The 22105-nt window shown below is 39.7% G+C and overlaps 1 protein-coding gene and 1 pseudogene across 1 annotated transcript in view; one reads left to right on the top strand and one right to left on the bottom strand.

Moving 5' to 3' along the window:
* ANTXR1 (ANTXR cell adhesion molecule 1) overlaps positions 1-22105 on the bottom strand; it is a 309492-nt gene that overhangs the window by 273238 nt on the left and 14149 nt on the right. Inside the window, exon 2 of the mRNA XM_036751470.1 lies at positions 334-405. Coding sequence (XP_036607365.1) covers positions 334-405 — 72 coding nt within the window. The remainder of the gene's footprint in view (positions 1-333; positions 406-22105) is intronic.
* On the top strand, positions 3150-4739 carry LOC118843719 (annotated as a pseudogene).

Raw genomic sequence — 22105 nt, 5'->3', positions numbered from 1 at the left:
TTTATTGTGACACCTTTTCTAAAGTAGTGCATTATCTTGCCTAGGTGAGGTGGGTTTTAACTGAAGCAATCCATTGAAAATCTCAGAAACATCAGTCTTGAGGAAAGGCCTCTTAGAGCTGACAAAATCATTCAGTGATGACACCCCCCAAAAATTCAAAGTTGTATTTTTTTTAATTAATGGATCTTACTGGAATTGAAATCCAAACAAGGGAGAAGAAAAGAAAAGCATCTGGTTTTATTACCCAGCCTGATTTCTCCAGAGAACATGATGTCAGATGCTAATAACTCTCTTATAATTATAAGAGAAAGCTAGCAGGAATGTCCCTCTCACCTTATGAATTTATGGGCCAGATGTTCCACAAAATAGTAGATTTCATTCCAGTGGTGCAGGACACTTCCTGATCTAGAAAACAAAAGAGAAATTGGTGATGACACTCCATTAAAATGTTCATTTTTACTGTTTTCTTTTCTATTGTAGTTTTATATTTATTCCCTGGCACAATATTTCGTTAGCCAGTCTCATTATTTGAGACTTAAATGTTACCACAGATTTGAGATCCCATTAAAGTGGGTATTTTTTTCAATTGCAACCCATAAATACTAATTGAACGATTGTCCCACAAATCCACCTCCAGGAGTCTACCAGACATGCTGCAAGGATTTTTTTAGATCTTTTTACACTAAATGGATGGACATCATTTGAAACTATTAAAAGTAATTGAAACTTATTTCAAGAGGTCATCTCAAAAAAATAAAAACATACGAAGTATACTATGCCTTTATTTTCAAATAGAAGATAATTTGTATGTTTTCTGAGGATTTTACTGACAATTCGAATAAAGATGGTTTCTAGGATTTACCAAGTGCTCTTTTCAAAATTAGACACGGAGAAGGTCAGGCATGTAACAGTAGGTCCTTTTTTTCAGAAATAAAACAGTTTCTCAGGCTTGCACAGCTTGTTGCTGGAATTACTTGGTGGAATTGGCTCTTGTGCCTCTTCTTCTCATGCATCTTCTAACCAGCTGCCATGCCAGTCAGACCAGAAACCAAGCCGTGGAGGACTTAACCCTTTTATGTCTGGAACTTACACTCTGGGGCCCCCACTGCTTAGATTGGTGGTTGCCCCAGTCACCCACTACATCTGAGCCTATTTCTAGACTGCCCTCTCCAGTCATTTCCTCACTATCTGCCACTATCTTCCTACTCCCCTCCACCCCTTCCAGTTCTGGAAACGAAATTAAATCAACTCTCATTGCTTCTGGAATTAGTGAATCAATGTATCAATGTACTTCCCTATAATTCTACTTATTACTCCTATGACTTTACAAATTAAAATATTCTTTCACTCCCCACCATTTACTGTCTCCACTGTTTGAATGTAATCTCTTTGAGGGCAGATATTTATCTTCATTTTTGCATTTGTGGCCCTAGCACTTAGCATAATATTGGCATATAGGAGGCACTTAATAAATTATGTTTCATTAATTTATCCATTCTGCATAGCTGTTTGTTTTTTAAGACCCTTTCTTTGGAAAGAAAGATGTTCATTTAAAATTGTGCTTTTCCAGGATACTGAGAAAAATGCTGCTTGCATATCATAATCAAAAAACATATGGCTAACTGTGTTGCATATATGTAGTACTAATCTTTTAAAAATTGTTAAAGCACTATGATTACTAATGTAGATTATTATGATTGCTGGGAAAGTCAGGCTAGCTTTATAATGCATGAGAAATTTTGGTTTTTTGGATGCTCTGCCATTTTCTGTTAGAAAAGAAAAGTATTTTTGTTGTTGTTCAGTTGTGTCTGACTCTCCATGACCCCATTTGGGGTTTCCTTGGCAAAGATAATGGAGTGGTTCATCATTTCCTTCTCCAGTTCATTTACAGATGAGGAAACTGAGGCACACAGGGTGAAATGACTTGCCCAGGGTCACATAGTAAGTATCTGAGAACGGATTTGAACTCAGGAAGAGGAGTCTTCCTGGTTGCCAGTGCAGTGCTCTATCCACTGGGCCACTTAGATGCTACAGAAAAGTATGAGTACATCTAAAAAAAATCTATTCATCATTTAGAAAAAAAATCATAGGTATATTAAAATATGCTTAAGCATTGTTTAATTTTGATTGTTTAGTTAATTGCAACCCTTTTTAGATGTTATACATCAGAATGAAATGAGTAGCAGAGGTAACTCTAGCTCTAAGTGAATGCCCAACACTGCCTATCAAAGCAGGGATCAAGAATTCCCAGCAAAGCTGGGGAAACGTTGGACCTTTGTGGAGATTGTATTGGGGAACTAGGAACAATGTCGTAGTAAAGGCAACTCTGAATTCTTAAAGTCATTGCCAGTGACACTTGGCAAAACTGTGAAAGAAGCAAAATGACTTTGATGGCCCCCATGGCTCTGAATTGCTCCACAGACTGCAAGGACTCTAGCCATAGCTACACCTGCTACCCATGCCTATGCTCCCAGATTATTCGGTCCCCACTTCCTCCTGCCCAGCCTCCATCCAAATTGTCCCATCCCGTGCTCTGTCTCCAGGCACCTTTCTGAATTTTTTCTATCATATTTCTGATGGCTCCTCATTCTGAAAGATCACTCCACCCCTGCACTTCTTATACTGAAGTATACTAGGTCCCTTCAGCCCCTTCCTTTGATTGGCAACTCCCAGAACCTCCATTTTAAAGAAAACACTGAAACAGGTGGGGTCTTCCTTCCTCTGCAGGCTGTACCCTTGACTCTCTAGACTTTCTCTACCATACTCCCACATGTGTAACTTCTCTTCTCCCACACCCTCCCCTCATTTTCAGCTTGGTTTTATTTTTTATGCTGCCCTCACCACAATATAAGTTCGTTGAGAGTATGGATTGTCTTTCTGTTTGTACATATATTCTGTCTTTAGGAGAGCAGATAGTAAGCACTTAATAAATGTTTATTGACTATCAGTCACTCAAGGCTCTACTTTGTCAAGGTAAGTTTCTGGATTTGAGGTGCTGGAGCAAACCTGGAGCCATGGAAGTTCTTTGAAATCTTCAGAGGAAGGTGCCTGGGCTCTAAGAAGAGAGAAGAGGCCTGAGGTCTCTGAGGAGAGAACTTGGTTCTAAGTCAGCAGGACCCAGGCTGAAGAAAACCCTCAGGAAAAGGAACATGGATGCTATCACACTAATCCAAAGTCTCCAGCAGGAGACCACCTGCTGCCTATGGCTGACATTTTTCTCAAAGCCTGTCACTCTCAATGGTGGCTGGGGACACACATTTCTCTTGCCCCGAATGCAGGGAGGTCTCCTAGAACTTCCCTGGCCTCAATGTGCACCTGTCAAAGCCAGTTGCCTTCTGAGAGAAGCTCAACCCCCAGAACTTGCAGAGCGCTGTGGGACAAGGCTGCTGTTAGAAGCACCAGCAAGTCCCCAAGCTCTTCTGTATGGAGGATCACACCTCCCTTTGCATAGCCTGTGCTAAGGGCATCTAGGTGGCATCATGGATAGAGCACTGGGCCTGGAATCAGATTCTTCTCTGTAATTTCAAATATGACCTCAGATACTTACTATCTATGTAACCCTGGGCAAGTTACTAAACCCTGTTTGCCTCAGTTTCCTCATCTGTAAAATGAGTCTGAGAAGGAAATGATGAACCATTATCTTTGCCAAGAAAACCCTCAATGGGTTCACAAAGAGTAAGATAGGATTGAAAAATGACTGAATAAAGCTCAGGAGCATGTGGCCCACACCCTTTCTTCCCACTGAAGAGGCTGTTTAGAAATGCAGGGAGAAACTCCAGGACAGTGTAGCTCATTTGCAAAAGAAGATCAAGTAATTGAAGGAAATTAATGTTTCAAAGAAAGATAGCTGAGTTAAGCAGAGGAAGCTGATTAGAGGAGAATATGTGACAATGCACTGATTACTGTATGAAGAAGGGTTCGGATGCCTAGATGTGGTGACACGTGATGAATCAGAGGCTTTCCAGATAATCTTCAACTACTGTAATAGAATGTACCAGCATTTTGAAAACATGGAAGACACCATCTGAGAGATGAACAGACCTGATCTGGCTTTCCTTCAGGAAGGCAAAGAGCTGTTACAAACAAGTGATTCACTGCTTTCTGAAAGACCCAAGTCTTTCACCCCAGAGAAAAAAGAACATCCTGTCACTGGGATGAAGGATGTGCTAAAGAAATTCAGAGTGAATATCACTATGGATCCACTAACGGCCAGGCCCTGTGTCATTGTATCTGATGATGTGAAGAGTATAGGACATGGAGATGACTGTCCAAATCAGCCTAACAGCACTGAAAAATCTTCTTATTATCTTGTCCTCAGTCAGCAGGCCTTCAGCTCTGGCAGATACTGCTTGGAGGTGGATGTGAGTGAGCAGCCTCAGTGGGGCACTTGGGGTACCTACCAAGTACCTCAGGGAGAGGAAGACAACCCAGTATTCAGCTGGGTATCTGTACATGCTTCACTGTGAGGAGAGAGGAAGAGAATTCTACTTGGTCACTCAACCAGGATTAATTTACCCCCAAATGCAAGTCCCTGTGCCTATACTGGCATATATCTGAATTACACTGATGTCTGTTCTAGGATGCCATCAAAGCCTCCCTCATCCATGTAATACAAAATACATCATTCAAAGAGCCTGTCTCATCTCTTCTCTCTTTGTCTCCCTATGCCAGGTACAAAAGTTGGTCCCATGACCATCTCTCCAGAGGAATATAATATTTGTGGGAGTGGCTGTCTCTGACCATGAACATTTTTTTTTTTGCAAAGGAGCTCTAGGCAAAGCCAAGCTCATTGCTATGGTCACTATAAACTGTAAAAATAATCAGGTCACTGGCACAGACACAGAGACATGATCGGCTCTTAGGAGGAGCCAAGTAGCCAATTTGCCGACCAATTTAAGGCTGCCTGCAGCAAGGCCAGCTTAAAGGCATCATTCCCAAGTGGTTCATTTTCCATCACTCTCAATGCATAGTATGTTGATTAATTATCACAATAACTCAAATTTGATTGAACAATTTCATTTTTAAAAAACCTAGCTAATCAAACGAACTAATTGAAGAAACTAATCTATCCCAGTATATATGATCATGTGCTTGTGCGACTAATCTTCCACTCTTCCTCCTCATACAGGTAACAACACCCTTCTTGAGACTACATCCCCATCTTAAGCCACAGTAAGATCTAAGTTCCCTGAGAACCTGGACTATATCTTATCCTTCATGCCTCCATGGTACCAACAAAAAGTTTCATACATAGTAGATACTCAATAAATATTTATTTAATGAATGAATACTAGTGAGAATTATAAGTTAGGTGGGAGTCCCGATCCAATGTCTTATCATGGCCTGGCACACAGTCATAAGAGCCTATAATAAGGTGCTGGCAGTGATGACAGAGGGGGTGAGAGACGATGCTAAAACCCAGTTGACAGGATTTGGTGAGTGAATATGAGAGGTGAGGAAAAAGAAAGAGACCAAGGCGATGCCAAGATTTTGAAGACAACTCTGCATTCTTAAATTCATTGCCAGTAGAATACCAGTTCTGTCAGGTTCTATCAAGCTGAAAAATATAGATCCAGGGATGAAAGGTCAGCCAGTCAACAAACATCAAACACCTACTATGTGCCAGGTACTTCGCAAGCACTGAGGATACAAAAGGGGGAATATGCAGGCCCTACTCTCAAGGAGCTCACAACCTAATTATAATAGCTAACATTTACTTAACACCTACTATGTGCCAGATGCTGTTCTAAGTCCTTTGCAAATATCACCTCATTTTACCCTTGCAACAACCCTGGGAAGGCTATTATTTTCCTTATGGTACAGTTGTGACTTGCCCAAGGTCACACAGCTAGTAAGTATCTGAGGCTGGATTTGAACTCAGGTCTACTTGACTCTGGGCTTGGCACTCCATCCATTGCATCATGTAGCTCTCTAACTAAGATCATGTAACAACTAGCCTAGCTAAATTCAGAAAGGTTTATCACCAACATATTATTTACCAGGCAATTGATTTGGGGGGGGGGGGCGCACGATAAATTAATGAAGCCCATGTATAGAAATGCTGGGCAGCTAGGTATCTCAGTGGATAGAGTGCCAGGCCTGGAGTTAGGAAGACCTGAGTTCGAATTCGGTCTCAAACACTTCCTACCTGTGGGACCCTGACCCTGGGCAAATTACTTTACCCTATTTGCCTCAGTTTCCTCATCTGTAAAATGAGTTGGAGAAGAAAATGACAAACCAATCCACTATCTTTGCCAGGAAAACCCCAAATGGAGTCATGAAGAGTTGGACAAGACAATCAACAAAATAGAAAAGCTTTGACCTTCCTTAGGAGAAAGAATATGCCCATATTGATGGATAATTTGAAGTAAAATTATCTGTCTATGTCCAATCCCTTACTAGACTATACACTTCATGAGAACAAGGACTTGTCCTCATGGTCCAGTGGATAGATCTCTGCATGTAAAGAAGACCTGAGTTCAAATGTGACCTCAAACATTTGCTAGACTAGCTGTGCAACCTTGGCAAGTCATTTAAATTCTGCTTGCCTGAATTTCCTCATCTATAAAATGGAGATAATATAGCCTACCTCCCAGGGCTGCTGTGAGGCTCAAACGAGATATTTGTAAAGCACTTTGCAAATCTTAAGCAATATGTAAATGCTATCGTTATTATTATCATTATCATAATAATGTCAGAAAGAGCTAAGTTCAAACCCAGCCTCATATTAGCTGTGTGACCCTGGGCTCAACCTCTGTTTGCCTTAATCCGCTGGAGAGGAAATGGCAAACCACTCCAGTATCTTTGTCAAAAAAAACTCCATGGACGGTAATGGTGTGCTATGGTCCAGAGGGTCATAAAGAACTGGAAACAACTGAACAACTGAATAGCAATCATTATCATTATCTATACCATTCCCATGAGTTTCATAGTTTTCTAGGCACGTAGTGAGTTCTTCAGTAAATGTTACCAAGAGATCTTCTCTGGAGGGGAAAATATGTAGAAGAGCCAAAACTCAGTGGAGTTTTTCAGTCTCACTGTGTACAGGCCCTCTAATCTACCAATACATAATTCACTAAGAGGAAGAGCCCGTATATGTTTGTACCCCCAAGTATGGAACCTGGCACATCATAGGCACTGAAATACGTATTGACTGATCAGCACTGAGATGTGAGCATAAAAAAATGGTCTTCTTCAGATCTAGAACATAGAGAAGACAAAACTCCAGGATTCCAAGGAGATACTTGGTGTCAGCAGGCCTGTATGATTCTTTTTTTTTAAATGATATTTTATTCTTTCCCCAATTACATGTTAAAACAATTTTAACTTTTTTAACATTTTGAGTTCCAAATCCTATTCTTCCCTTTCTCCCTGCCCTACCCCCCAAGATGATAAGCAATCAGAATTTATGACTTTTAAGATGGTGGTGAAGAAGAATGACAGGGCATAGGGAATGGTAGATTTCCCAAGATGGCACTGAGAAACTGCAGAATTTATTGAGCGCAAATATTATGAGAAGTTACAAAGACATCAAGAGACACCATCTATTGCCCCAAATGGCTTTCAGGAATATGGATTAGGGAAATTACGAGCATTTTTATGTATCTGTGCTTCTCCACAAGGTCCTGAACTCTAAGCAAGGAGAGATGGGGTTGGTGATGCCTGCTGGCTGGCAGCCCACTTTCCCCATCGTTATCTGAGCTCCCAAAGAATTTCAGACATTACCAAAAGTCACACTATCCAGAGTCTTTTGGACCTTGACCTTAAAAGGAATTTGTGGATAAGAAGGAGAAGCCAAGCTTACTAAGTCATGGAAGAGAACATCCCTAGCTAGGGTTCATAAGCTGGACTCTGCTATCATGAGTTGAGCTGAGAGCTGTCAGGCATCATTCTTCCTCAACAACAGGGAAAAGCTCTGAAAAATGAGAAACAGAAGAACAGAGCTGGCCAGCACCCATCTGAGATGCAGGAATGGGGTTGTTGTTAAGATTGTCTTGGAGACTTACTCCTGAGCTTTCCTGGGGAATTGAGATACAGCTTCCCGCTATCCACACAACTCTCTCCTCTGCTTTACCTGTTCTCTAATAATGAGTTAGATGTAAGGGAAGCAAGCCAGCCCTTAACTCTCCCTTCCTCCCATTCCCCCCACCACCACCACACCCCAAGGGTGGTCACTTTTAAAATGGCTTTTGCTATGAACAATATTACTTTAAGTTCTTCTCAATCTGTGTTTGACAATGTATTTTCTTTTTAAAGATGGTCATTGGAATCTTCCAATTCTGCTTATTTGAATGCTAGCAGTGAATTTGGGAATGGAGGTCACACAAAGTATTCGATTTTATAAATGCAATTGGGATCTTCTCAGTGCAAACCAGCTGAATGGGGATCAAACCACACATTTAATTGAGAGTAAAGTACATTTTTTTTGGTAGTTGTTCAGTCATTTTAGTCATGACTGATCCCATTTGGGGTTTTCTTGGCAAAGATACTGGAATGATTTGCTATTTTCTTCTTCTTCAGCTTATTTTAAAGATGAGGAAACTGAGGCAAACTTGGCTAAGTGACTTGCCCAGAGTCACACAGCTAGTAAGAATCTGAGGCTAGATTTGAACTTAGAAGAGTCTTATTCATTCCATGTCCAGTACTCTATCCACTGCGCCACCTAGCTGTCAAAGTACATTATGGGAATAAAAAAATATTGAAGCTTTCTCCTGAGACAAGAGCCTCTAAGAAGCCCAAGTCTGCTAATTTACTTTGACTTTCAAGCCTCTAGCTGCCAATCCCTAGAAAACATGGATTTGAAAAGAAAAACCAATAGAAAACTGAAATTAAACCTCCTCACCCCAAAAAACGTTTTATGAGCATGTTCAATAGTTATGCTGGGCTGTACTAGTTAGGTAACTGACAGGTCAGGCTGCCAAGCCTGAGAGCACCACCAGAGTGTGGGGGCAGGAACTTATATATATATATATACACACATATATATATATATATATATATATATATATATATATATATATATATATGTGTGTGTGTATGTATAAGCATACACACATATACATATATGTATGTATATATGCATATGTGTATACATGTATATATGTGTGTATATGTATATATACACATATACATACACACACACACATATATATACATATACATGTATATATTCACTATTGTCTAGTATACTACAGCCAGAGACAGGTTCAAATCCTGGCTTTGCCACTGACTAATTTTGTGAATTGGCAAGTTAGCTCTTCTCTAAGAGCCTTGATTCCTCTTTCGCAAAATGAGCATGATATATATATACTATCCACTTCATGAGGTTATGAAGGGAAAAGAAAGGGAGGGAAACAGATGGCTCAGTAGGTAGTGCTGGACCTAGAATCAGGAAGACCCGAGTTCCGCTCTAACCTCAGACACTTACTAGCTATGATTCTGGACAGATGACTTAACCTCTACCTGCCTCAGTTTCCTTAACTTTAACATGGGAATAATAATAGCACCTAGCTCCTATGGTGGTTGTGAGTCCCAAATGAGATAAGCACTTAGTTCCGTGACTGGCAAATAGTAGGTATTTAATTGATACTTGTTCTCTTTTCTCATTTCTCCTCTCCCCTTCCTTCCCAGATCCTCTCTCCTGCCTTCTTTTCTAGGTGATAAGGAAATATCTTTGCAAATTCTAGAGTACTATAGAAATATGAGTTTTTATAAGTTCTGGGGATGTATATACACCAAGAGGACAGGAGTGGGGTTTTTTGTTTTTGTTTCATAATTAATTCTTTAAATTCTAGAGTGGATCAGGAAAGGCTTCATAGAGGAAAATGGCATTTAAACAACAATTTAGTGGAAGGCGAAAGGGCATTCCAATCATGGGGAATAGTATTTCCTTTAGAGAAAACAAGGGACAGCAAAGGATATAATTTGGCTGCTGCATGTAGTGTGCAAAGGGGAGCAACAGAAGGCTGGAAAGGTAGGGCACAACTAGATTGTGGAAAGCCTTGAATGCCAGGCTAAGGGGAATCTGACCTTTATTTCACAGGCAATAATTTAACCATCCAAAGGTTCTGAGCAGAATGATGAAACTACAAGATTTGTGCATTCCAAATCAATGTATTAATCAAAAACTTATTCTACATAAGACACTGGAGCTGACATTTAAATAGCCCCTTTAAGGTTTAAGGAGTGCTTTATGAACATTATCTCGTTTGGTCCCTGTGAAAACACTGTGAGGTAAATATTACAAATATTATCCTCATTTTACAGATGAGGAAATTGAGAGTTAAACAGTAACAGCAGTGGTGAGAATGGTTTGGACGAGGAAGCGTACAGAAGTCAGAAGCAATTTTAGGAGGATATTAACTATAATCCAGGTGAGTAGTAATGATAGGCCGTACTAGTGTAAATGGGCAAAGAGAAAAAGGAACAGATCTTCAAAAGATTGCAGAAGTAACATGTATAAATATATCAGATTGCTTACCATCTCAGAGAAGGTCGAGATGAAGGAAGGAGGGAGAAAATTTACAACTTAAAATTTTAAAAAATTAACGTCCTACACGTAATTGGAACAAACAAAATGTTCTTTAGAAAAAGAATGCACATGAAGAAGAAGAAGCACAAGAACAATAAGCAGATCCCAAACACCTGCTAACTGAGTGGGTGAGAGAGGGAAAAAGGAAAAATATCCCCAAGATTTTGAGTACGAGACCAGGTGAGTGAATAGAAGTCAACGTACGAAGTCAAACTAACAGGCATTTATTACACACCTACTATGCGGCAGACACTGAGCTAAATGCTGGGGATACTAAAAAAGGTAAAGGACAGTCGCTGTTCTCAAGGAGTGTACTGTCTAATGGAGGAGGCAACATAGAACAAGTCACATACAGGTTAAACTGCAGATAATCAACATAAGGCATAGAAAGGCAATAGCATCAGGAAAGGCTTCTTAGAGAAGGTACAGTTTTATCTGGGACCTGAAGGAAGTTAAGAAAGCAACATGGAGGCTGAGAATTCCATGCATGGGGGTCAGCCAGTGAAAGTGCCCAGAGTCAGGAGACTCCTCTTCCTGAGTTCAAATCTGGCCTCGGACACTTCTTAGCTGTGTGACCCTCGGCAAGTCACTAAACCCTCTTTGCCTTAGTTTCTGCATCTGTAAAATGAATTGAAGAAGGAAACGGCAAACCACTCCAGTATCTTTGCCAAGAATACTCCAAATGGAGCCATGAAGAGTCAGACGTGACTGAAATGGCTGAACAACAATAAAGTACTCCTGACTCCCCAGAGCTAGGTTCAGCTGCATCTTCTGAACCTAGTATTATAGGAAGGCAGCATAGTATAATGTGGAGGTTATGGTGTTGAGGAAAGACCCTTGGATTAGGAGCTCCATTTCAGTCTTGCTTATGCCATTGGTTAGCTATTATTACCTTGAGTAAGTCACTTCCCTCTTACTAGGCTCTGTTTTGTCAACTATAAAAAGTTATCTGGCTAGTTGCATGAATGGAATCCTGTAATCCCTGCTACCAGGCAGGCAAAGACTGGTGGATCACTTGAGCTCAGGAGTTCTGAGCTGCACTATATCACTATATTAATCCGATTGAGCATCCACCCTAAATCTGGAATCAGCAGCATTTCATAAGGTTATTAAGAGTTTGCTATTCTTCTGATAATTGTCCATATTCTTTGACCACTTATCAACTGAGGAATAATTTTTGGTTATGTATTTGCCTTAGTTTCCTATATACATTGAATATCAGACCCTCGTCAGCGATATGTGTTGCCAAAAATTCTCACCAGCCCCAACTGACAGCCTTCCTTCTTATCCAGGTTACAATGATTTTAATCATGCTAAGATCTCTTCCCCTAGTCATAGCTATGGAAGTTACCTGATCTTGTTCTCTCGTAATTATGTTATAGTGTTACCTTTGGTATTTAGGTTGCATTGTTGTGCTATAGAGTATAAGATGCTGGTCTGAATGTAATTTCTGCCAAATTTCTTTTCAGTTTTCCTGTCAGTTTGGTGGTCTTGAGAGCCTGAGTTTGACTCTGCTGCTGTGTGACTTTGAGTAAATTACATCACCTCGATGAGTGGTGAAGCAGCTTCCCTGATTTGCAAATGAGGGGTTGAACTAGATGACTTTTAAGGCCTCTTCCAGCTCTAAATCTATGATCTTATGCTACCATGAGCATTGTAATATTATCCTAACTTGTCTTCTTGACTGCAATTTACCCCCTTTCCAACCTACCCTTCATAATACTGCATGACTTATCATAATAATATATCATTTTGATCATTCATTCCTCAAAAAAAAAACCAAATCATTTCTACTTTAAAACATCCAGAGGCTCCCAGTGCCTCCAGAGGATGCATCTGGATTTTGGCATTCAAAGCCCTTTTCATTCTGGCCTCAACTTGCCTTTCCTGTCTCTTTATATTACTTGCATTCATAGCCCATATTCTAATCAAGTTGGAATAACCCCATCTCTTGCCTTTTTGCTCTTATCACAGTGCCTGGCACATAGTAGGTGCTTAATAAATGCTTGTTGACTAATTGACTCTAGAGTCTCTGAGCTGTTTCTCATTATACTCATTCACTTCCCCATTTGAATGTGTCCCTTCCTCAACACCCTTGCCCTATAGTCTGTCTGTTCAAGTTCATTTCATTCAAGGATTAAATTAGATGCTGTTTCCTTTTTGAAGACTTCCCAGACCTTCTTTCTAGCCTCCCAGATAAAAGCAAGCTTTCTCTCCTCAAATTTATCATAGCACTCTGCCTGGACTTTGAGTTTATCTTATTCTTCCATAGTTATTTGTGTCTGTGTCTGTGTCTTTCCCCCTCTTATACCCCAAGTCCCCAGGGGGCAGGCCTGTATCTTATCACTCATATTTCCATCACCCAGAAAAGTGGGTTGCATAATAGTTGGCATTTAATTCATGTGTGTTGGACTAATGGATAAGGGACCAATAGATGAAACATGATGCTCCCTTTCTTAGATACTCCTATAGCAATAAGAATTGTAAAGAGAATTTTTTCACACAACAAATACTCATACCTCCACATCTCCCCTCTTCCCAGGCCCAGTGTACCCCTATCTCTTAACACAGATGCCCTGCAGCACAGTACAGATTTCCCCAGGGACCTACACAAGAAAGTGGAATGCAGACAGAGTGGAAAAGTTAGCCAGAAACAGCCCTACTCCAATACGACGAGGTCTCAAATGGCTCATTTATCATTCCTCATGTCAACACTATCAATTCAACATCCACAGCATGCAGGATGGCCTAGGAATGCTAACCTAGAGGCTTTGACTTGTCTTGCTCTTTAAAATGCTGGAAAGGCGTGGAAATGGACAGCCTCCCTATGGTTATTGACAACAGATAACTGCCTTCTAGCCACATCATTATGCCTCAGTCATTTTAATAAGGAGAAGAAGAAGGAAAGCAGGACACTTGGAAAGGAAAGCAGAGCTATTTCTTTGAGATGTTAAAGCAGGAATTAGTCAACTCTTTAAAATTAACTTTTATTGATATCTTTGTTCTCCATCATCTTCGTTTCTCAGTATATCCCTTCTTCTCCTCCCCTACCCAGTGAGACAACCCACATAACAAGGAATCAAAAAAAATAAAATTTAAAAAACTCTTACTTCAACAAAACTAATCAACACATTAGTCAATTCCAACAGTATGTGCAGTGTTTCATATCCTTATCATCCCTCTCACATTCAGGCACATATGCACACTACACATTCTATAAAGAATGGAGGGAACATTTGGATCAATCTTTCATGTGCCTGTTAATAGTTTCTAATTCTTCTTCAAGAACTATTTATTCATGTATTTTGGTCACTTATCCATTAGATGATGCCAACTTTAGAAAGGCTACATGAATTTTGCTAGGGTTGTCAGAACTTTCAACAAGACCCTGACAATTCTGCCATATTTTCTATGTCGTTGTTGCCGTTGTCCATCCTTAGTTCTCAAGGGGGACCAATGGCATCATGAGGGTGATATCTTGATTTAAAAGTGTATTGGATTTAAGTGAGGCAGAGCTGTGCAAATTCATTAGCCTCCAGAGTCATCTGAGTCCAGAGGCGAGATATAAATTAAGTTGACTGGCGATGGCCCAGGATGCAGTGGCCTTTTCAAGCTAAGGTCTTTCCGAGGTTTCGGTTTGTCTGAGGCAACGCCCATTCACTGATTAAGGGCTAGGTAAGAATTGAGACAAAAGATGGCCTAGTTTGCCAACAAAAAAGAATCAGTCTGAAAGGGGAAAACCCTCAGAGTTTCTGGCCAGAATAGAAAACAATCTCGATTTGCTACTCTAAGCCATCAAAACCCAAACAATGAGCAAGACAGGCTTTTGAAAGCCAGAGTGATTTGGGTTTAAAGGCATAGTAAAGTAGCTCCATTTGAATCACAATGGGCTTTTTCAAAGCCTGTTTTTTCAGAGCTATGTTTCCAAAAATCACAAATAAAAACTACGTCAGACAAAGAGTTAATTATCTCAGCTTTTTGAAAAAAAAATTGATAAAATAAATAAATGGGGTGTGGGGGAAGGGAATCTAGCCAAAATCCAGGTGCATCTTTTATAAGAAGCCTAGATTTGCAGACCATGATAGTATAACTTAGGTTGAGATGTCCACCTTTTGTACATACTTAAATTATAGATATAGTACCAACAAGAACAACTTCTACACTACTGGCCTTCTAAGTATTAGCCTATGTGGTATTGTCACACATAATGGTGGGCTCTATCTGGTGAATTTTCATTCTTAGAATTGTTTTGCACAAGCTTGGGAAAACTTACAACCATCAAAGAATATGGGATCCGACTTTTTAGGAATTACTGGTAGGCAAAGGTCACTGAAACTTTGTGATGAATTCAATCCTACTTAGGAGCCAAAGTCCCAAACTAGGTCAGGGGTAGAACTGTTTATTTCCTTGTGAAGGCATCATGAGAAGTCAGGCCAAAGCTCAGATGACCCTCTACCCAAGAGCCTTTCTTGGTTCTGGGATAGCTCAAAGGATCAAGATTCATTTTAGGATTTGGGGCTTATTTCTCCTCCAGACAGCTAGATGGTGCAGGGGTTAGAGCATTGGGTCTGGAGTCAGAAAGACCTGAGTTCAAATCTATCCTCAAATACCTCCTAGTTGTATGACCCTGGGCAAATCACTTGAACTCTATTTGCCTCAGTTTCTTTAAATGTAAAATGGGAATAATAATACCTATCTCTCAGGGTTGTTGTGAGGCTCAAATGAGTTAATATTTGTAAAGTAATTAGCATAGTAACTGGCACATACTCAAATATTTATTTCCTTCCTTCCATCTCTCAAGTCTTCATACCAAACTAATACCATCAAAGCATCTATGTGCCAATAACACAAATACAAAAAGTCATATATCCCCTGCCTTCAGAAAGATTCCATCCTAATGGAGGATATAAAACATATGGGAATATGGTGCAAGGGAAGAGATTTTTGGTTTAGGCAAATACAGAGATTATGAGGGGAGTCATAGGACGATAGATTGTCATGCACTTTGTAGTACCAATGATGGTATTGATTTAAATATTATTCTGGTATTCTGGAGCAGGATCGAGAGGGGGAAAGCATGGGGTGAAGGAAAAGGGGATAGAGAAGATGGTAAGATGCCCATACTGGCTAAAGGTAGCTGGATGGGGATATGAAGTATGTTCTCTGGCCCTATAAATATAGCAGGTTTAAGTGAATTTTCATTGCCCTCTAGTCAGGAGAACCTAGCTCTAGTTTCACAGAAGGCCTCTCAGTGAAGACAACCTGAGGTCAACCTACCCTGGGTTAGTCAAACCAGAGTAAACCTCACTTAGCATCAGAAACCTTGACTTTCCATTTTGACTCAGTCATAATCTATGTGACCTTGGGCAAGTCAATCTCTCCGGGTCTCATTTTCTCCTTCTCCCAAAATGAGGAGGTTGGATAGTAGTTGATCTCTAGGATTTCTTCCAACCGTAAAATCCTACAATCCCTTCAAGGCCCATCCTGAACTAGGACCCCTAGGGAAGGTGAAAGATTGACTTGGCTTTTAAGGTGAATGTAAGGGTTGGCTTGTCAGCATTCACCTCAAATGGAGACTACCATCTTACAACTCACATATGTATGACTCTGGCTTGGATTTTTGTTCTGCAGTTGGCTTTTATGATCACATTACAGTTCAGTTGTTTCCAAGGGTGTGTGTGTGTGTGCAAAGAACATCTGCAAAATAAGGGATCTGAAATGCATTCAGAATAATTCTCCGAAATGTGTATTTTTGCATTAGTGGAGATTTCCAAACCTCCTCATGATTATTTTCTGCAGAAAATACAGCCTCTTTCCATTAGCCACACAAGACAATTTGAGTCAAAGAACCAAGTGAGCCAAATTGGTTGAATTTAATTTTTTTCTTTTTTTGGCATGAGTGTCAGAATAAAATGAATTGGAAGAACTCTCAGTTGGACTCATTAATCCATTTTCAGCCCAGGCAAATTTTTATTCTGGAAGAGCAGAATAACTCTGTGATGGAAATGTTTTTATTTTATGCTTCTTTATTTTACTTTAACCATTCTTTCAGAATAGGAAGTCTGGAGTAGGTTTGGTTTATGTCATTCAGATAGGCAACTCTAGGCTAGATCTGACCACATTTCATATTATTTACTCCTTCAATTCTGGTGCATGCTGTGTGTGGGCCTTGGTAAGGCACACGCCAGACATTTGTGAACTGTCCCACATTTAGTTTTGTTCATGAAACTCCTTCCAAAGGGGCTAAGGATTTTATTTTAATTAAGAATGAAACTGAAAACTTTATGAAAAGATAGATCTCCCTCATCTCTCTTAGAATCTGGACTTTAAAATGAAGTAATGAATAACAGTGAGCTCTCTGGCCTGGTGGTCAATAGAATGTGTTGAGGGCCCAGGCCAGCCCCATTGGAAAATTGTTAAAATTCCCTTTCCTTCTGTTATTGCTTCCTTACTGAGTCCCCCTCCTGGTATGTCAGAGAAAATGTGATATGAGAGGAATCAGCAGAAGTGCTAGAAAAAGCTCAAAATTCAGCCTCAGAGGGCACAGGTTTACATTTCAGCACTACTATTTACTACCTGTGTGACTTTGGGAACATCATTTAAACTCTCTGGCCATGTTTTTTTCTCACCTTCAAAATGGGAGGCAGCTAGGTGGTCCAGTGGATAGAGCACTGGGCTCAGAGTCAAGAAGACCCAAGTTTGAATCTTGACTCACACATTTATTGGACTTGTGACCAAGAGGCAAGTCACATGACCTATTTAAGCTTCAGTTTCTTCATCTGTAAAATGAGGATAATAATAGGATCTGCCTCGCAGGATTGTTGTGAGGACCAAATGAGATAACACATGTCAATGGCTTTGAAAATATTAAAGCTCTACATAAAAGTGAGCTATAAGCTAGTAATAGTAACAATAATAACGGGCAGCTAGGTGGCACGGTGGATAGCGAACCAGGACTGAAATCAGGAAGACTCATCTTCCTGATTCAAATTTGGCTTCAAACACTTTTTAGCTGTGTGACCCTAGGTGAGTCACTTCATCCTGTTTGCCTCAGTTTCCTCATCTGTAAAATGAGCTGGAGAAGGAAATAACAAACTCCTCCAGTATCTTTGCCAAGAGAACCCTGAAGGGGGTCACAAACAGTTGGACATGACTGAAACAACTGAACTATTAACAATAAATAACAATAATAATAGCCAATAAAAAATAGTTAACATTTCTATAGGGGTTGCTATCAGCCAGGTGCTAGCTCTTTATTATTATCTCATCCGATCCTTAAAACAACCCTAAGAGATAAGTGCTGTAACTGTCCCCATTTCCTGATGCTTCATCCACTGCCACCTCACTGCTCTTATATAAATAGACATCTTTAGGTAGAATGTCACCAGAGTTTTTATCTTGCTTACCTAATTCTGGTGCACATATTATGTGGGCTCGGAAGCAGCGCAAGCCATGTCTCTGGACTGACCAGGCACCCATAAGTACTTCTCATTCACCACTTTAGATTGTAAGCCCCTTGATGGCAGACCTTGCTTTTTGTCTCTTTTGTAACCTCAGCACTTAGGACAGTGTCTGGCACATAGTAGGTGCTTAATAAATATTTATGGACTGACTGATGATGAAATCACAACGGGAGAAAGAAAGAAGCAGAATGAGTAACAAAACACATGCTAGACTTGGAGTCCCTGGACCTGGGTTCAAATTCCAAATCTGCTACTTACTACCTATGTGAAATAAGTCACTTTACCCCTTGGGCTTTCATTTGCTCGTCTGTATCATGAGGATGCTATAATGGCAAGCAAAGTGGGACTTTTTTGCTGTTTTTGCTTTTGGAGTGCTTCTCAGCACTAAGACAATCAGGTGTCTTTGATGGAATCTTGCCATTGTTTGAATCAGGAGTCTTTGATTGAATCAAGAGTCTTTAATTGGAAACGGTATATATACTCTGAGGTTAGCATTTTGCTTTGGCGCTCACTCATTGGAAGAGTGTTCGTGTGATTTGGCCAGAGGAGACTCTGGGTAGCCATTAAGGAGCCTCCCAGCTTTGAAAACCCGGATGTTGGTGCTTCTCTCTCTGGTAACTGTATGTATTGCTATAGTCAGATAGTTAGAAGCCTGTCTGTTGATTTGTGTTATTTTTTCTGTTTCTAGTTTCTGCTTGTATTTGCTCTGAAGTTCAGGATGTGACTTTTCCCCCTGAACTAAGTGAATGATATATGTATGTTTAATTAAAGTAAGATCTAATTAAAGTAACGTCTATCTTTCCTTAGTAAAGCAAATCTAAGAACCTGCACTAGCAGCCCTCCTGGGTATGCCAGTGTGGTTGCTGTTACAGATGCTGGGATAGATGGACCAAACACCAAAGCTTCCCGTCCCCTACATCACTGTTCACTTTCACCACACTTTTTTTACTACTTTGTATAGGTCACTTAAATCCAATTTGCACCAGCCCTCTTCCCATGATCTGGCTCCCCAAATATCCCAGCCTGAATCGCCAGTGTAGTCATCTGTCACTCAATTTAACTGAGCCCCTGGAGTCAAAGTATTTTGGAGAGCATTCCAAAGGAATTTCCAATGTTCAGCCAAGGCACCATCTACACTCTCCTCTGGATGGACTAGGGAGCTGCCCACTTTTCCTATAAGAAGGACAATAATAAAACTGAATGTATAAATTAAAAAAGGATGCCTTAGGAAGGAATGATCAGAGAGGAATGGTATATATAAGGAAGATTACTCAGAAGTAGTCATTTTTGACCTGGGCTTTGAAGGAAATGATGGCCATGCGTTAGTGGAGGGTGAAGAAAGCAGTCTAGGTGGTAATTATGACTCTTCATTTTACTTGTGAGAAACCTGAGACTGAAAGGACTTGCTTGGTGTACCCTAATCAAGTGGTGTAAAATTCAGATAGAAAGGGGGGAGGGCTGCTAATCCATACAGAAGGATCCCTGCAGGTTACAAATTGATTTCATTTTAAAATGTAATGTTATCTATTTTTTGTAGTTTTATTGTAGTCATATATTTTATTATAGTCATATTGTATTATATTGTAGTCATGTATTTTGTTAAATATTTTCCAGCTATCTTTTAACTTGCTTCAGTACACTCAGGAATGTATGACATCTCTGCCTTAAACAAAAACCATAATCCAGCCCAGATATGCATACACAATCCAGGAATCACAGACCTGATGTTCAGGTTCAGGGGAGTCACTGGAAATTATTAAGGCTTCTCTCAACCAAAGCTACTTCCTCCATCAAGATCTGAAATTTCATTATTATTGATTTATTCCTCTAGATAAAGGAGGATTGATAATAAGCATTTATTAAGCACCTACTATGTGCCAGGCACTGTGCTAAGCACTTTATAAATATCATCTCATTTGATCTTCACAACAACCTTGCAAGGTAGGTGCTATTTTCCCCGTATTACAGTTGAGGAAACTGGGACAAACAGAGGTTAAGCAACTTGCCCAGGGTCACACAGCTGAGTGTTTGAAGCAGCATTTGAACTCGGATCTTCCTAACTCCAGGCCGAGGGCTGTTTCCCCTATGCCACTTATCTGACACTAGCGCACTCACTCCAGCCATCATGAATTACTTTGATCAAATCTTTCCTTCTTTGTACATAGTGAAAAGACTGAGAAAAAAAAGTTTAGAAAGGAGAAGCAGAAATACCAGAGACAAATTTCACCATTTTGTCACAACGTCAGCCTGTCTTTGATGCCTGGGAGTTTTGAATGCTGATTGCTGTAGTTATTACAGGCTCTAGAATGTTTCAGTGTGTTTTAGTGAGGGGAAAACGACTGAGTGCAGAAGACCTGAGTTCTAATTTGATTTTCATTATTTGCAAATTACTGCCTAATGTGGCTTTAAGCAATTCACTTCAGTTTCCTGGGCTGCAGTTTCCCCATCTTTTAGACCTTTAATGGTCCCTCCAGCTACAAATCCCATGAGCTTATGATGTTACTGCTTTATTGCAAATGCAAGGGAGGCTAATCTTTTCAATTCTGATAACAGTCATTATCCTGCTCCAAAACTTTTAATCATTTCCCACTGTTTATTAAACAAGCTCCAAATGTCTATAAAACCCAGATCTCTACAACAGGTCAAATCATAAATATGATGAGCAAAGAAGAAAATTCCTTTTACAACTGTGGATAGGGGAGGAGTTGTGACCAGAAAAGAGACAGAGAAGATCAAAGAAGACAAAATAGATGATTTTATTGCATAAAATTGAAATGTTTTTGAAAAATCCATCAAGACTATCAAATAAGAAGGAAATAGTTAAGTGGGAGGAGCGGAAAGCTTTGCAGCAAGATTCTCTGAAAAAGGTCTAATATCCAAGATACAGCCATAGTTGATTATTCAAACATGTAAGAATGATAGTTATTCCCTAATAGATAGTAGCCAAAGAATATGAACAGGCTATTCCCAAAGGAAGACAACCAAGCTATTAACAGCCACATGAAAAATGCTCCAAGTTACTAATAATTAGAGAAATGCACACTGTGAACTCTGAGGTTCCTCCTCACACTTATCAGATCATAAAAGATGTCAAGGTACGAAGAAAACAAGCATTTATTAAGTGCCTACTATGTGCCAGGCACTGTGCAAAGAAAGCACTTTACAGAAGGATATAGGATAAACAGGGAAACAGTCAACTAAGGAAGAAAAAAAAAGACAACTTTGCATAAAGTTTCTCAGATAAAGTTTCACTATCCAAGATCTCTAGACAACAGAAATATATAGGACCAAAAGTCATTCATTTATAGATAAGTGGTCAAAGGATATGGACCATTTCAAAAGAAGAATTACAAACTATTAACAATCTCATGAAAGAATATTCTAAATCACACACACAAAAAACACAGATGAAAACAACCCTGAAGTTCTACCTAGCACCCAGCAAATTGGCAAAGATGACAAAAAATGACAATGTTGGAGATGTTGTGGAAAGATGGGTACACTAGTGTATTTTTGGTGGAAGTGTGAATCAGTACAAACATTTTCAAAAGCAATTTGGAAATATAAGTGCCCAAGATCTCTATATAGTTTCACCCAGACATTCCATTGTTAGGAATAACCCAAGAAGGTCATTGATTTTAAAAAAAAAGCCTCTATATATATTGAAATATTTATATCAGCATTTTTTGGTGGTAGCAAAGACCTGAAACAAAATCTAGATGTCCATTGAATGGGAAATGGCTAAGCAAATTATGGTACATAAATGTAATGTGTTATTACTGTAGTGAAAGATATGAAAAATATGATGAATGCAGAGAGGCATAGAAATATTTACATGAACTGATGCAAAGTGAAGTGCTTGCTTCAAGAAACACCATACATAATGACAACAACGTAAAGGGGAAGAACAATTACCACAAAATATTTTTTAAATGTTGCAAAATTATAAAAAATAACCTTGGCTACAAAGAGATGTGAGAAAACACACCCAACTCTTTTGCAAAAGTGGGGCTGAGGTCCATAAGTGCATAGCATTGCATGCATTTTCAGATTTTTTTCATTGTATTGATTGGTTTTGCTGAGGTTTTTATTGTTTTTCCTTCTTCTTTTT

Source organism: Trichosurus vulpecula, chromosome 3 (assembly GCF_011100635.1).
Source record: "Trichosurus vulpecula isolate mTriVul1 chromosome 3, mTriVul1.pri, whole genome shotgun sequence".
In the NCBI taxonomy this organism is placed as follows: Eukaryota; Metazoa; Chordata; class Mammalia; order Diprotodontia; family Phalangeridae; genus Trichosurus; species Trichosurus vulpecula.
Note: the sequence above shows the minus strand (reverse complement) of the source record. Positions and strands in the feature narration are given on the sequence as shown.